The 16,875-nt window shown below is 41.0% G+C and overlaps 1 protein-coding gene across 4 annotated transcripts in view; it reads left to right on the top strand.

Moving 5' to 3' along the window:
- CUNH11orf74 (chromosome unknown C11orf74 homolog) overlaps window positions 1-16,875 on the top strand; it is a 103,212-nt gene that overhangs the window by 77,020 nt on the left and 9,317 nt on the right. For 3 of the 4 annotated variants that reach the window (XM_027837825.1, XM_027837823.1, XM_027837824.1), the window contains 2 exons: window positions 6,248-6,387; window positions 15,062-15,311. In XM_027837825.1, the coding sequence (XP_027693626.1) occupies window positions 6,248-6,387; window positions 15,062-15,211 (290 nt within the window). In that variant the 3' untranslated portion in view covers window positions 15,212-15,311. Of the gene's footprint in view, window positions 1-6,247; window positions 6,388-15,061; window positions 15,312-16,875 lie in introns of those variants that run through there. The other variant, XM_027837822.1, reaches the window with a different exon arrangement.

Genomic DNA, 16,875 nt, shown 5'->3' with positions numbered 1-16,875 from the left:
GGGTGGTTGTGAGGATTGAAGGAGATAATATTTATAAGGTGCTTTGCAAACCTGAATGTACTAGGTACAGGCCAGCTACTATTTATTGTCATTATCATTACAAATAATGTCTTTTTACCTTTTTGGTTCTTTCCAAGTTCCCTCAAAATATTTAGGAGTTCTTTTCTTTCATAAGCTGCTCTCTTAGTTTATTCATCCTTGTTTTTTCCTGAAGAGGCCTTCATGCTATGATCCTTCTTGGAAGCAGCTAAGAGGCTTTCTGCAATTGTGGGGCAAAGCCATTGGGACTGGCCCAAGTCTTGACTGCTTGGAGTAAGCCAGTCACAACTTTCCCACCCTGGGGGAAGAACTTTGGAAAAAAACTTTTGAAAAGTGAACTAGGTGCTGCTGAACCTTTACAATGATTAAAAAGACCACTAGGGCTTGGGTGGTTTCCTTAATGTACAACTTGGGTCATTTGCAAACAATAAATAACCTGCACCCAGGGGAATTGCAGTTTGAGCCTCATTTGTACCCTTCAGGAATTTGAGCAGAAGGCAGATATTTATTTCAGGTGGGGACATTTTAAATAGGCGACTGACTGAATAATTTTGGCAGCTGGAAGGCTGGCTGATTAGATTCTGTTGTTATTATTTAAGCAGCAGCTTTGCCTGGGGTGACAAAGAAGTGGCTTGCCTGTCGTTTTTCCGCCCTTTACTTTACTTTTTCCCAGTCACAAAATATTTTCCGCATTCAGGCTCATGATTCTCTTTTCGTGTTCAGTTCGCCTTTCTGGATTCTCTTGTCCAGAGGGAGCATGAACACAAACCACCTCAGGGCAGGCTCATTGTACAGTCAGTCACCTGAAGCTGTGCTGAAGGTAGAGCATCAGTGCTGTATCCACTGCACCACCTTGCTGCCCTCAGAAATGGTCTTTTAAAGAAAAAGGCCAACACACTACTGTAGAATAGTAGTGTTCTGCCTTGGTTTGGACATTGCCAGAGCTGCTTTTTCCCGTTGGAATTCAAGGTAGACTAGTTAACCCAATGGTATCGGAGGATTATCGAATGGCCGCACATGCTCCAGACAAGCTGGCTCACAGCGTCCAGCAAAATCCTTATTTGCAGTAAACGCTAGTCTTTTCCTGAAGCCATTTAAGGGAGGAATATCTCTTCTTTTCTTCTCTGTTTTTGCTTCCTTTCTGGCTTGGCCCAGTCACTTCTCTGGCTGGGATGAACTGGTTCTTCCTTTGAGGCCCACTTCCCTGAGTTTGCATAAGTCAGCTGTCCATCGGGTGCATATGGATGGTGGATCCCCCTGCTAGACCAGAGTGGGGCAGAAAGCCTGAATTGGGCACTATCTGTGGTGGGAATGTAGCACCACTTAGTCTTCCCAGCTATTTTGATTCTCTTTATTGATAATGTCACTAGTGCAGTTATCTTTTCATGCCTAATATGTACCATCATTACCAGAGATGTGAAAGCTGAGGAATACCTTCTCTTTACTGCTTATTAACTTGTATTTACAACTCAGAGTAGCTTAGTGTATTCATGGCATTCTTCCCCTTTATCTGCCCTATGCAAATAGTGGCTACATTATACTTTAAGGACTATTCACAAGATCTGTGGAATATAAGCTTTTTGAGGGCAGGGATTATTGCTTTTTTTTGGTCTTTATATCCCTAGCTCCTGCATATAGGCAGCCTTGCTTGCAGTAGGCACTTAATAAATGTGTATTGAAATATAAATCTGTTTTTTCACTGCTTAAAGAATATTTCAATTACTTTATCTCCATTACAAAATTGAAAACATTAGGAGAAAATCCTACCCTCATGATGAATTTTTGAAGGCTTTAAAAGGTGAAATGTCAGGGGGTTCCTCGACATTGTTTGATGCAAATTCAGTATCAAATGAATTGTATGTGGAACATCCAAATAGAGGATAAGTTTCAAAAGAGCATCACATCTATCATTGTGCGTTCTGGAGTCCCTAAGTAGCCATTCGTTAAGCATTCCCTTTGAGAGGAGAGTTTGCCCAGCCACACTTCTGGAGACAAGGAAATAGAAAGTTTGGATGCTTTGTGCCTAGTTCTGTAATGAATCTGCCTGGCACAGTCTGGGTCCAAGTGTACACTTTTCATTTTCTGGGACAGGCTTGGTCCACACATGTTGGAGGCTTTGATTTTGTTCAGAAATGGTTTCAAGATCACCTCCATCCATTTTTTTCTTTTCCTTTTTTTTTCTTTTTAACTCGGGAGGAAATATTTAGACAGATAGGAAGAGCTAGGCACTTAGCATACTCAGAGATAGCTCTTGGTCATATGTTGGCAGGAGAGGGTGGGGAAAAGCTGGAGGGAATCTCTTCAAATTACTAGGTGAAGATTTTAAATGAAAATTTGTCCTTTTTCTATGTGTTTTTGTTTTATATGCTGTCTCATCCTTTTTTGCAAGCAAGTGGGGTCATCAATCACAAATAAATACATTAAAAATAAACTGTATCTGTTTCAGAATTTCTGACTTTTTAGAGGGTAACAATAACAACTCTCTGCAGTAATGGGCCCCTCAGTGGTTGAGTTATTTTTATTCCAAAGCAATTTAAATTGGTCAAGCCTCCACTCGCTGCCTGTTTTGGAAAAAGTAGCTTTTTCTGTGTGAGAAAGTATGTGCTCAGTGGATGGCGTGATGGACCTCAGCTGGATAGAATGGGGAACTTGACCTCAGGAAGACCTGAGTTCAGATTCTGCTTGAGACACTTATCAGTTGTGTGACCCTGGGCAAACCAAACCAAACCAAAGCAAACCCAGAACAAGCATCCACATCCTTGGCCACGTGTTTGACACCTCTGGTCTTGATCTGGAGCAGTGCAGTCTGGGGAAGGCGAATGGAAGGGACTAAGCATTTTTACAGAGCCTGCTGTGTGCCAGGCACTGTGCTAAGTGCTTCACAAATGTCTCATTTGATCCTCTCCACCGTCTGTGAGATAGGTTCTATTCTGGCCTCCATTTTACATATGAGGAAACTGAGGTCCAGAAAGTTTAAATCACATTTGTGACCTAGAAGGTCACACATCAGCTAAGTCGAAGAGTTGGGGGTTGAGCTGAGGTCCTCTAACTCCATGCCCCCCACTCATTCTACAGTAGTGTGTTGGCCTTTTTCTTTAAAAGACCATTTCTGGGGGCAGCAAGGTGGCGCAGTGGATAGAGCACTGACCCTGGAGTCAGGAGGACTTGAGTTCAAATTTGGCCTCAGACACTTGACACTTGCTGTGTGACCCAGGGCAAGTCACTTAACCCACATTGCCTCACCAAAATAAAATAAAATAAAATAAAATAAAATAAAGTAAAATAAATAAGATAAAATAAAATAAAGTAAAATAAAATAAAAATAAAAAAATAAAATAAAAGACCATTTCTCTGGGTAGGTCCTACAGTCATCGGCTCCTTGCTAGGATTGTGTTGTTCCTAATCAATTTCATACCACCCAGAATGGTGGTGCTTTTGAGCCGTGGGTATATGACGGGCATACAAAACCAGTTTCTTAAACGGACATTTATTTGAATGATAACAAAGGAAATCAATTATTCTGAAATATGTTTATCAACCTATTGAGAAAAAGTTCATAGTCCCCAGGTTAAGAATCCCTGACTTTATATGACATTTTATTTAGTCGGTCCCAGGAACAGCACTTATAGACAGATGACACTGCCTGACTCTCTGAGTTGCGTGGGTCAGAGACGTTGCTTGGTTCGATTCAGGCCCAAACAGGAATCTTTTTTACACCCACTGCTTGACTGACCCTAGTAGCGAGACAGCTCATTCCACCTTTGGATCACCCCAACTGCCTTCCACTGAGCTATCAGGAAGAGAAAAGAAAAGAAAGACAAGCAGAAGTGCCACAGCCCTGCTCAAACCCAAGGAAAGCAGGTTGGCACAGGCTACCAGCCCACATAGCTGTGCCTTGAGGTCTGGCATCTGAGGACCACGTCATTGCGCAATTGGAAAAGCTGCTCTCATGGTGGGAAGCAAGGTGCATTTCAAATAAGTCTCCGCATCCCAATATCAGTACTTGTTCCCTTATCTCCCTATTCATGCTGTCATTGGCCGCAGCCAAGGCATTCCTCTTCATTAATCACCTTCTCCAAAAACTTAATTAGTGGCTTAATTAGGATCATCCTCTAGCCTGGTAGTAGCATCCTAGGCAGCTGTGAATCATTGGATATATCCTGTGGAACTGACTACTTCCAGAGAAACTCAAGACAAGGAAGAAAACCATTGCTGTTGTTCACCCTCTCTCATTTTACTTAGTTCCAGAGAGGAGAAAGTAGGAATAATGAATGAAAGTTGCTGAGAGACAGATTTTTTCTCAATGAAAGGAAAAAAAAATTCCCGACATTTAGAACCATCTAAAATTAGAATGGGGTTTCCTGTCATCAGAGGTCTTGAAGCAGTGGCTGGGATGGCGAGGTGCTGAGGATGTGGTGAAGAGGGTTCCTGCCCAGGAAGAGGACAGATTCTGTGACCCCTGAAGTCCCAATTCTGACATTTCACGGTTCTTTGAGAGCTGTCTGACACGTACATTTTTTCCATTATGGCAGCTTTGCTGGTCCTATGCAGAAATAAGAGGAAACAATTCACATATGTTGAATCTATTGGAAAACGACTAGCAGTTGCTGATTCTGAAGACTGTGATAAAGAAGCTAAAAGCATGTTTTGCTTATTTGCCAGAGCTAAAAATTAGACCGTGCATTTTGTATATGACAGTTTTCTTTTTGCTGAAAGTTAAAATACTTACCTTCTGCCTTTCTTATTTTTCAGCATTGTCTTTTTTGAGAGATTGCCAGATTGTTGCATGATGAATTCAGCATGCCATTTTCCTTTCTTACTTTGTCTCTCTCTTTGGGAGCAGGAAGAGTGGAACTAGAGGGCAAATAGGGGAAATAGTATAAACTAATTTAGGAAAATCCTCCTCCCTTCCCCTCCAAACGAAATATCTTTCTGCTGTGATGCAGCTATTAATGTGAAGCCTCCTTCTTCCCATGTATCTCTTAACTAATCCGTGTCTTTTGAGGCTATCTGATTCTTGTGCAGGGCCTGCCATAGATCCTCCATAGGAGATGTACCCAGAGTGCTGGAGGCACATTTCTGTTGGGGTGTTGTTTTTGTCTTAAATAGTGGATCACAGCTGTCCATTTCTCTTTCCCTGCTCTGGCTATAAGACTGACCCAGTTCCTTTTCTGGTTATACATGTCCTTGTTAACGTTGGGCTTTTTTGGGGGAAGGGGGACAATTCTCAAATATAGATTACCATTGGTTTGAGTCACTCACTGTTTATAACCACCATGTGTCTTTCCGTTGTCTTTTGGGTCACCTCGATTTTGAATCTTCTGAGATTTTTGTTTTTGTGATTTCTAGGCATGAGTATCACTGGGAAAATATGTTAAAAAGATGTGCTTCTTCATCAAGGAGCAGCCTGGGGCCCCTGAAAATGCTGCAGTGTAGATGGATTGTTTATTTCTCCTCCTTAGTTCTGGGCCTATTTTCATAGCCTATTTTCAGTATGTTTCAAAGACATATATACATATTACATACATAACATACTTATGTATACATATATAGGAATATATATGATTATATGTATGCATATATTCATATGCATATGTATACACTGATTGACTTCACATATATAAAATACATGCACATTTGTGTATGTGTCTCTGTCTATCCTGAATGACTCCCTCAGTGAGCTACCCATCCAACTTGAATGTTACAATATGGACAATTTACACTTGTTACCAATTATTTCCTTCTAACTGTGTGGATTGTTGGGTTGATCTCTTTTGAGTGTCCATGGCTGTCGTTGAAGAGTCTTATAGTGATCCGGGGCTCAGTGCTATCTGGAAAGTGCCATCCATTAATCAATAAGCATTTATTAAGCACTTACTGTGTATGTGTCAGGCATTGACAGATGGAAGCAGGATAATCCATTCTATCATTTAAAAACAAAACCACCTAGAAAATCTTCCTCTTCTTTTGAATAGAATCTAACTTTACACCTTGCAATAAAAATATGTGGATCATAACTTTCTTTTTTTGGTAAAAATGACCCATAAGAACCTTAAATTTTACATCAGAATTCAGTCTTGGACTTTGAACTGGGCCTCTTGCCTGTGTATAGTGTCTGTTTGGTGGTTTGTTTTGAATGTTTTTGGCTGGTAGATGATTTAGTGAAGTTGTATACTCGGTGAACTCTTCTTTCTTCTTTATTCCCCAGAGTTGCTGCTGCTTCCAGGAGAGGTAGAAGAGGAGGTGCATTTCTCAGTCTCAGGTTATGTTCCTTCTTTTGACCAGCATTCTTGCCCTGAACCGAAGACTTATCCAGCAGAACAACTGGCATACAGGCATTTGAAGGAGGTATCCTTCCCTGACGTGCATTCACTTCTCTCTCCCACAGGATCAGACACAGGGGCGTGGGATGGCGTGGAAGTTGTAGGGATTGCAAGGATTCTGGGGCTTTCTACTTTTTTTTTGCCATGTCACTGGATGGACTTGAAGGTTTTTACATTTTTCCTCCGTCTTTATGGATGCTTAAAATTAAATTTGCTTCATCAATCCTTCTCACTGTCATTTATATTCAACTTATTTATTTCTTTTGAAACATTTAGTGCTGTTTTGTTCTTTTGTGGAACTGATTTTCACTTTATTTTCACAGCATTATGCTGTGAGTCAGTCTGGTTTGGACACTCCTCAATAGAAAAGACAATTTCCTTGCCTACCTTTAGTTTCATCTGGTCACTTTTTGCTCATTATTGCATTTTGCAGTTCCAGCAAAACTTTGCCATTGCAGACCTTGTATCTTCAAAGTTAGTTGTCTGAGGTCATTGTATGAGCCTTAGAAAACAGGACCCCAAGAGGAGCCATTTTTTTTCCTTGGGTTCAAGAAAGATCTTGACCTCTATTTACCCTTCATGTTGATGGGTGGAAGGTGAAAGACTTTTTCACAAGGCATTTATTTGGCAAAGGTGGCATAGAAGGAAGAGGGCAGAATTCAGAGTCAATGGACTTGTGTTTGAGTCCTGGGTATATTCCTGATTAGCACTGATAACCCAGGAGACCTCGGGCAGGTCACCTTCCTTCTCTGGCTTCAGGCTCTTTGAATATGGAGGTATTGGATTAGAGATCTCTAAGGTTGCTGCCAGCTCTGAATCTCTGAATCTCTGAAACTGGGCTCTCAAGGTTTCCTTAATTACTTGGTTTCTTAAAGATATCCCAGGAGCATTTCTTGATTGTAGGAGGTACATGGTCACTGGGAATTTAACTGTGAAACATTTTAAAAAAATCTTCTCTACAAATTGGTGTACAATTGGTGTGAAGAGGTTGTGTCATGATGCTCAGTCTTTCAATTGGAAGCAATCAATGCATTGTAATTTAAGATTGACCTTTCCTCTTGGAACTTTTGTCTCACTCCAGTCACAAGGGAGGGACTAGAATGTTTTGGACTTCTATTACGTTGTTACGGTGTTTGACAGAGCAACTGGTAGAAACAGCCTCATTTAAGTATGATTTCTTAATTAAGAATTTTCTACCTTCCCCAAGATGCAAAAAGCTCAAATTACTAGGTTGTTTCCAGCGGGATTCCATTTATTTTATAGGCCATCTTTCTTTCTTGACTTGAAGCGTGATTACAAAATATATTAGAACAGTAAGTGGTTGTAGCACCTGACAGAGTTTTGATAATTGTTATAAAATGATTTTAGTTGTTGGGCAAAGAAGGATGAAATATTTCTGGAGCCCTTCAAACAGATGATAAAATGCTAGCTAAATTCCATACTTATACCAGTGTTTTTTGAAAGAAACTTCTGGTAAAAACAAGAGAATAAGAACAACACTTGTGTTAGCAGCATGGTGAAGTGTGGACTGTGAATTTCAAGACCCATCTTTGAATCCTGGCTCTGTGGTATGATGGGAAAAATCATTTAACTTCTCTGACCCTCAGTTTCCTCATCTGTAGAATGGGAATTACAATAATAACTTTCTATGTACATAATACATACACACATATTAAAATATGTGTACATATATGTCACATGTATGTACACACATGCATATATAAACTTTTGGGTTTGCAATGTGATTCTCTTGCAGCACTTCTCTTTATATTTATCTTGCTGGCTATATGAAGATGAAGGGCTTTATGGTGTTTTGTAATCACAAAGTGCTGTGTTAAGTGTGAGTTATGATTATTTTTTATTATTATTGACAAACTTGTGGCACTTGGACAGATATCTCTAGATGAAGGCTATATCACAATGCCTCTGTTGAATGTGTTAGTCCTTAACGCTGGGGAGCTGCCTTGTGATTGCCATCCCCAGAAGCTCCACTGACTCGTCTGCCCTTTTCCCCTCTGGCACCTGTCACCTTCTCCTGGGGCTTCACATTGTCTGTGAAAGAACACCAGCGTTTATCAGTTCTCATTGCAAGAATCACAGAAATGAAGTCGCTGGAAGTTCTGAGGATGTTAAATGTGGTAAAAGCTCCACCTGATTCTCTCTGATTTCATGTTACAACAGGAAAAAAAATAATGTAAATCTGTTCAAAATTAGGTAAATATTTCTTCCACTTTGGTAATATCCCTCGGCATGATGGGCAGAATGATTTGCATCTGGATGTACTATCCAACCGATTCTGCTAAATATTAGGGAAGGGAGAGCAAATCTGTAACCCTCTTTCAAAGATGTGAACACAGAGCTCTAGGAATCACTCAATAAATGTGTACTTACTGAGCAGCTGCTCTGGGGCGGCACTGTGCTAGGCACTGAGGGGACAAGTCCAGAGAATGAAACAATCCCAGCCCTCCTGGAGCTCACCATCCACTGGAAGAGGCAACAACTAAGGTTAGATAGAGACGCCATAAGTATGAAGTGGATAAACACAGATGTACATGAAGCAGTTAAACAGAAGGCATTTGGGGAGGGAGGTCACTGGTACTTGTGGAGGGTGGGAATCAGGACAGGCTTCATTCAGAAGATGGTGCATGAGGCGGAGGTGAGGAAGGAATGTATTCCAGCACAGACACTGGTCAGTTTATTCCGAGGTGGTCCTTCAAAGGTGTGGAGGTGGGAGATGCAGTGTTATATGTGATAACTAGAGAGAAGGCTGGTTGGGCTGTATTGCAGAGTGTGGGAGGGCATTGATGTCCAGTGAGGCTGCCAGTAGGGGTTGGGGCCATGTTGTGTGGGGCTTTAAAAGCCGCAGAGGATTTGATATTTTAACCTCAAGGGGATAGGAAGCCACTGAATTGGATTGAGCAGGAGTTGCCTGACCAAATTTGTGCTTGAGGAGAATGACTTTGGCAGTGTCTTGTAGGATGGAATGGCAGAGGAGTGACATGGTGGGGCCTGCTCTTCAGGAAGTTCACTTTGGCAGCTGAGTGGAGGGTGGACCAGGAGGAGGATGAGCTTGACAGGCCGCTGTCCGGGCGTGAGGTGACGAGGGCCTGCTCCAGGATCCGGAATGGTGCCAGGGCGGAAGGGAGAAGGGCCTGTCCTTGAGAGATGTTCCAAAGGTGGAATTGGCTGGCCTTGGCGGCAGATCGGCCGCGGCAGGGGTGGGGGGTGTGCGTGAGAGAGGAGGTGAGAATGGCTTATAACTTGTGAGCTTGGGTGACTGAGAGGATGGTGACACCCTTGACAGGAATAGGAAAGTTAGTAAGAGGAGAAGGTTTTTGGAGAAAGATAATGAGATAAGTTTGGGACATTCTGAGTTTTAGACGTCTCATCGCCATACAGTTTGTGATATCTGGAGAGGTAGATTTGAGAATCATCAGGAGAGATGGTGATTGAACCTCTGGGAGCTGATCAGGACTAGAGATATGTGCTCACATTAAGCCAAGAGTGCTAATAATATTAACAGCATATTTACGTAGCTTTGTATAGTTCCAGAGAACTGTATACGTCCTGTACCCTTTGATCCCCACAGTGACCCTGTGAGGGAGGCAGAGGTGCAATTCTTGTTACCCCAACTCTTCAGACTAGAACACTAAAGCCCAGAGAGGTGGCAACCAGCCACATCCATAGCAATAACCTCCAATGGTCTTCTTGGCTCACCTTTTCTGCCTTCTCCAACTCAGCCTCCACAAAGCCACCAAAGGGATTTTCCCAGATCCAGGGTCTGACCGTCACCCCTTTGTTTAGTAAACTCTAGTGATTGATTCGCAGTTGCTTCTAGGATTAAGTATAATCTCTTCTGTTTGGCATTTAAGGACCTGTAAAATCTGGCTCCAAACTACCTTTCCAGCCTTAGGAGACACAACCCTTCATATGTTCCATGGTCCAGCCAAACTGGTCTTCTCACTGTTTCCTCAGACAAGATATTCCACCGTCCATTTCGTGTGCTTTTGCACATAGTTTGTCCTCCCAGTGCCTCGAATGTACTACCTCCTCACCTTAGCCTCCTAGAATCCCTAGTTTCTTTTAAAGTTCAGTCAAAACATCATCTTCTAAATGAAGCCTTTTATGGATCCCCTCCCTATTAGTGCCCTGTCCTCTCCCTCCCTCTCTCTCTCTCTCTCTTAAATGGGGGGGTGGTACATGTTGTCCTACATAAACTCCTTGGGGGTAGGGATTGTTTCATTTGCAAACTTTAGTGCTATATAAATGCTGGCTATTATTATTAATTTCTTTGTATCCCTGGTGCTTAGTAAAGTTCTTGACATAGAATAGGCACTTAATAATTGCTTTCTGATCGATTTTTTGAAGCATTCACCCAACCTTTGCATGAATTTTGGTACGATTAAATTTTGTTCCCGATTTTAGCTTGAGGTTTTAGATATATGTGTTTTACCGTTAAAGTCAGGTGTTCTCCAGAAACCTTGTGTTCTCTATCTGTGTCCTGCTTATTGTGTTCCAAGGAATCTGAGAACATTCAACCAGCTTTATTGGGCAAAAAGAGTTCACCTGAGGGAGGTGAAAACTGCATGCTTTTAATTCAAAAGCAAGGGAAGAAAAGATAATCTGTGAAGGGCAGAGAGGAGGAGCTCTTTGGTGTGCTTTAATATTAGGAACCATTTCTGTGTAAAGAATGCTTTGCCTATTCTTAATAGACTTTTAAAGTTCTCATCTATAAATAGTTTATTTATACCATTTCTCTGCAAAATAACCTACAGCTAAATGCTGCTGTTATTGATATGAGCATTAAGTTCTTTTCCCTTAATTTGGACATGCGGTCCTATGAATGAAAATGATTCTTTCCTTAACACCCGCTCAGTTAGAGTAAGTCACATGGGCAATTTTAGGGAAACTGGCAGTTTTTCTAATAGCGCACAAATTCTATTCCCTAAGAGTGTACCAAAAAGATTTCAATTAGATCTGAAATTAGACACCTGAAATCCACATATTTCTCTCAGCTCCTTAGGCAAAAATAACAAGTTAATAACTTGGGTTCACAGTTGTTTTTTTGTTCAGTGGCAGGGGATTCAGTGTTCTACTGTGCAAATTCTTTCCTTTGAAATAAATTAGAATTTCAGTTTGTAGTCTAAAGGTACATTCTCCTTACATAGGAGGCTGAAACAAACGAAAGCTTGAAAGGAGAACCCCGAAAGCCTTCCTCAGAAGAGATGCTGCTGCATTGGATCGTAAACACTTCTACCAGGGATGCCGCAGGGCTGTAGGCTGGACGTTACATTTATATCCAATTTCACTTTGAATGTATATCTGTATCTCTGTCTACATATACATACACACATATATGCACACATAGATATCCTTTTGGGGGCAGAATTTTAATTCATTCATTTGCATGTTCACAAAAATAATTAAAATGGAGATTGTTAGATAACTTTTTTCGGAACTACCCTTCTAGATGGGTATGTGTCCAATATGTATCCAATGTACCTAATACTTGTAACGAAAGAGAAAATGAGGTACCTCACTGTTGTGGTGGTAGAGGTGAGGTAATTTTAGTCTTTGTTCAAAGAACATTTCACACTGATCAAGTGTATTATTTTGTCAAAATATAACTGTTTTATTGATGCCTTTTGTCTTTGTATCGTGGTTCTTTTAAACCCTCCCTCAGCACTAGATGGAGCCCTTCCTTGTGGCAAAGAAAAATATTAAGCAAAAATATCCTCTGCAAAAGATAATCAGTTTCATTATGTACACAGTACTCCATCCTAGCTTTCCTCAGCTTTTTTTTTTTTACTGCAAAAGGGAATATGTTTCCCTATCTGTTCTCTAGCACCTTCATTGGTTTTTCAGTTACTTAGCATTTGACTTCAATTTTATTCATCTTTTTCATTTATATTGTTGTAGGCATGTTGTTCTCTTGGTTTTGCTTATAGCATTTTGCATCAGTTCATATAAATCTTCCCATGTTTTTCTGAATTAACCAATTCTTAGTGCACAGTAATATCCCTTAATAAACCATTATATTTTGAGCCATTTTTCAGTTTTTCCAGGTTTTGGCTCCACAAAGCACACTGCTATGAATAGTTTGGTATATAATGTCCCTTTCTTTCTGTCTTTGTCTTCCTCGAGGTAGTTGGGTCACTGGGGCCAGTGGTATGAACAGTCTAGTCACTTATTGTATAATTCCCAGTTGGTCTGCCGAATGAATGGAACAGTCCACAGCTGTCGCAAAAGTCTATTTGTGTTTAAGGAAGGAAGATCTCGCAATTTAGCATAGCTATTCCTTAGAAGGTCCTTTTCTTAAAAGGCTGTATTGGCTTTGGTACAACGTCCAGCAGTTCTGACATCGAAAATTAAACTTGTTTAAAAACTACTGAGTGTCATATTTTGGCACAGAAATATGATAATCTATGACTGTTCTTGGCTGCATACTTTTTAATTTCATCCTTTAATTGATTGCCCAGGAAATTAATCTAGCAACAGTTGCTGTTAATGACTCTTCTTTCTAAGTGGAGAAAACATTTATAGCTCTTAGAGTAATATCAGCTTTCAGGGTGTGAGAATAATCCTTTTTCTAGAATTCTCTTTACTGAATTGCCACAAACAATCCTTGCTTTTGCTATGATCAACACTATATGACTGATGGAGAAAACCATGTGGTCCAAGAAAGAAATATTTAAACATTAGAATGAAAATATTGAAGGGAAAGCAGGTACTGCTTCCATTTAAAAAGAGGGTGCTCCTGTCTGACAGCAAGAAGAAGGTCTGGCTCCATATGTATTTTAGCCTGCTTAGGACAAGCTATTGATCAATTGCCATGTGATCAGTTTGCCTGTTGTGACAAGAGTGGTGCACAGAGAAGGCCAAGATGAATGAGCCCTTCATCTCTCAATCTGATTGCCCTGGTTTCTTTCCTGTATAGAGCTGAATGTTTAAAAAGGCTGAGAAGTCACAGAGCCTTTTGTAAAGAACCTTGGCCTGGGCACCAAGAAATCTTGGAGCAAGTCTTGGCTTTGCTCGTAAAAAGTTCTATGTCCCTGGGCAAGTCATTTCCTTTCTTTGAGCCTCAGTTTTCTCATCTGTAGAATGAGGGCATTGAATTGATTGGCATCTTACATAGCTTTTAGGTTTAATGGTCTGATATTATGGTGTTACTGTTTTGTGGCACGTGATAGGAATACTTCACCGTGTGAAAGAGGCTTTTTCTTACAAAGATCCATTGCATCGTTGCTGTCCATTTTCTTTTTTACTTGGCATTTCGGGGAAGAGGAAAGCTGCTGAAATGTGCTCTGTAGGTAGCTCTGGAAGAGAAGTCTGGCCTCACCTTGGATGGTTTTACTTGGATGGTTTTACTAGGGCAGGATGATGATTTACAAAGTTGTGCAACTAAATCCTGGAGAACAAATGAGCAGAACTGCTGTTTGTGTGGGGGCTGCCTTGCTGAATAACTGGTGTGGAGGAGGAAGGAAACTGCCCTTTTCCTGACTTCTTTTCAATCTGAGTTTCACCCAGTCATTTTTTTTTTTTGGTGAGGCAATTGGGGTTAAGTGACTTGCCCAAGGTCACACAGTTTGGTCTGAGGCTGGATTTGAACTTAGGTCCTCCTGACTTCAGGGCCAGTGCTTTATCCACTGTGCCACCTAGCTGCCCCACACCCAGTCATTTCTGAGCTAGGTACTTTTCTTTGAAGATACTCCAGAGCTGACTCAGCGTTTGCTGGGTCTGCACAGCAACCTTGGAAGATAACTCCATCTCATGTTGTTGTTATACACTCATGCATTAGCCATAGTCCTCGATCATTGCAGCAACCCCAGATGTTGGCTGTCCTCATTCTACCTACACACAAGGTGCTGATCCTTCCTTGTGTTACCCACAGTACACATGGGCCTTTGTAAAGAGCTGAGGAGAAGCATCAGTGAGAGTGGAAGCAGGGTCTTTCTGGTCATTTACTGAGGATATTTTTTTATCCTGTATCTTTTTACTAAGCATGCCTTTTAAAGATCATGAATCATGAATGAGGAGGGATAATTTATTACACTTCTTTTCAGCCACCCTTATTGTATGCATAAAAAACCCCAAACCTCTAGTTTATTCATGTTTTGGGTACAGGGAAAAAGTCATCTGGACATTGTAATCAGATGCGATTGGAGTTTCCCAATTTCTCCTTTTGTCTGGGTATAGCTGTTATCTGAGGATATGTAATATGTACATAAATAGAATGCACTATATCCATTCTTGAAGAATGCCTTTCATTGAGACAAATCATTTTTAGGTGTTGGTCAAAGAACAGTTTAGACTTGAGCTGAAGGCATATATGCTCACAATTTAGCATAAATTCTAATTTTCCCGTAGCCTTGCAGCCTTGCTACTACGACTGGTAAAAATGGAATGGATATGTGCAGGAGAGACTTTCTGATTCTTTGCCTGGAGCCAAATTAGTTAATGATATTCATTCAGATACAGTATAGTACAAATGGGGCCTATTAAGAGGCTTAAATTAGGTCAAATTGAATAATTGAATTTATTCTTTTACTTAAAAACAGCTTAATCAGTTGAGAGTGCTGAAGTCTAAAAAAAGTTTAATTAAATATTGATAGGTAGTATATGGTTTCAACTTTTTGTATCTTCCTTTAATATCATTTCTGCATATGAAACATGTCTCTTTTTCCCCCTTATTATCTCAGGTTCCTGGGGATGAAGTTCAGCCATTCTCACTTGATGAAAATTTTGACTATGACAGTGTGATGCTAACCCCCAAGTTCTCTAGTGAAGAGATGAAGACAATTATAGAAACGTCCAGCCAAAGTAGACTGAACCTTGACGAGGAGGCCTAAGAACCAGTAACTGATTTGTAAGACTAGTTTCCTGTTTCCTTTTTCTCTTGTTCTTATCAAGTAATTTTAAAATAAAAGACAAGCCAACCGTTGTATATTACCAACAATATCTGTTGTAACTGTATGTTTGCTGTGTGTGCCTGTCCCCACTCCCCTCCAGTAGAATGTGAGTTCCTTAAGGCCAGGAATTGTATTATTTTTATCCTTATAACTTCCAGGATCTAGCGTAGTACCTGGTATAGTAGCAACTTAACGGTTGTTGAATTGAATTGAAAAGCACATGCAACCAAATACGTGGGAATATTTAAGGAGTGAGTCCCTGTGAAGGGGTGAGTGCAGGAGGATGAGGAGGGGGCCAGGAAGATTCAGAGACGGATAAGGAGATGTTGAGTAAAGCAGGAGAAGAGACAGCAAGGGGGGGGGTGCAGAAAGAGAGAGAGAGAGAGAGACAGAGAAACAGAATCTGAGTCATTGCATGACTGGAGCAATGATTGAGTGAGGTTTTGAGAGCATTATTTGTGGTGTATTTGTGATGTTATTGTGCAGTTGTGTTGATATTTGAGTAACTGTGATAATATTTGAGAGTTTAAAAATCAACATAGAGTCATTAAGTGGCTAGCACATTTCTATTTTGGGAAGTGAAATGGAAGTTATAAGAACTCTTCGAGAAGCTTATAATATACTTAGGGAGTCAAGAAATATACATAGGAAACTATTGTGGAAAGTGATAGGGAGTAATCAGTCATTAATCCTTAAGTCTTTATTAAACCCCTGTTCTGTGCCAGGCACTATGTTAGATGCTGGAGGTAGAAATGCAAGGGGTGAAACAAATTCTAATTGTGTGAAGTAAAAGCATAGAGACTTGAGATTCTATATTCTGTCCTTAGCAGAGGCAACTGGTGGCCTAGTGCCCAGAGCACTGGGCCTGGAGCCAGGAAGGCCCGAGCTGAAGTCCAGCTTCATACTTTTACTAGCTGTGTGACCCTGGGCACATCACTTTACTTCTGTCTACCTCACTTTCCTTAGCTGTATAATGAGGATACTAGCAGCACCACCTCCCAGGGTTGTTGGGAGGACGCAACAAGATAATTTTTGTAAAAAGCACTTTGCACGGTGCCCGGTCCATAGTAGGTGCTCAGTAATGCTTATTCTCAGTCCTGTCCCCCTCTCCCACTGCACCTACATTGCTGGAGCACCTGAGAGACAGGGCGGTACAGGATTTGAAGTCAGGATCTCAGTGGGATTCAAGCTCTGTCATTTACAAGTCCTTTCCTGTCACTGGCTGCCGGTTTTTTCAAACTTAGGTCTTTCTGACTCTATGACCACTGTACCAGCAGACTGCCTCTAGAATAAGAATAGGAAGTTTACCTGGACCTATTATTTCTTCAGCGTACTTCATTCTGAGTATGGAAATTCCCTCTCACAATGATGTTCACTGACTGCTCTGCAATTTAGGGTTTTAGAGGGTTGCCTAAAGCCCTGGGAGGGCCAGTGTTCGAACATTCAGGGCTATCTGGCCAGGTTGTATGAAGAGCGGGATTTGAACCCAGGGAATCCTGATGCCAAGGCTGACCCTCTAGCCACTTGGCTATACTGTCTTTGTGTTAATAGAAAGAGTAAGGTCATAATATTTTGCTTTGTGTGTGTGTTGGGGACATTTCTGT

This window comes from Vombatus ursinus, unplaced genomic scaffold, assembly GCF_900497805.2.
Source record: "Vombatus ursinus unplaced genomic scaffold, bare-nosed wombat genome assembly UNPS02014822.1, whole genome shotgun sequence".
Taxonomy (NCBI): Eukaryota; Metazoa; Chordata; class Mammalia; order Diprotodontia; family Vombatidae; genus Vombatus; species Vombatus ursinus.
The sequence above is the reverse complement of the archived record's forward strand: the minus strand, read 5'-3'. Positions and strand labels throughout refer to the sequence as shown.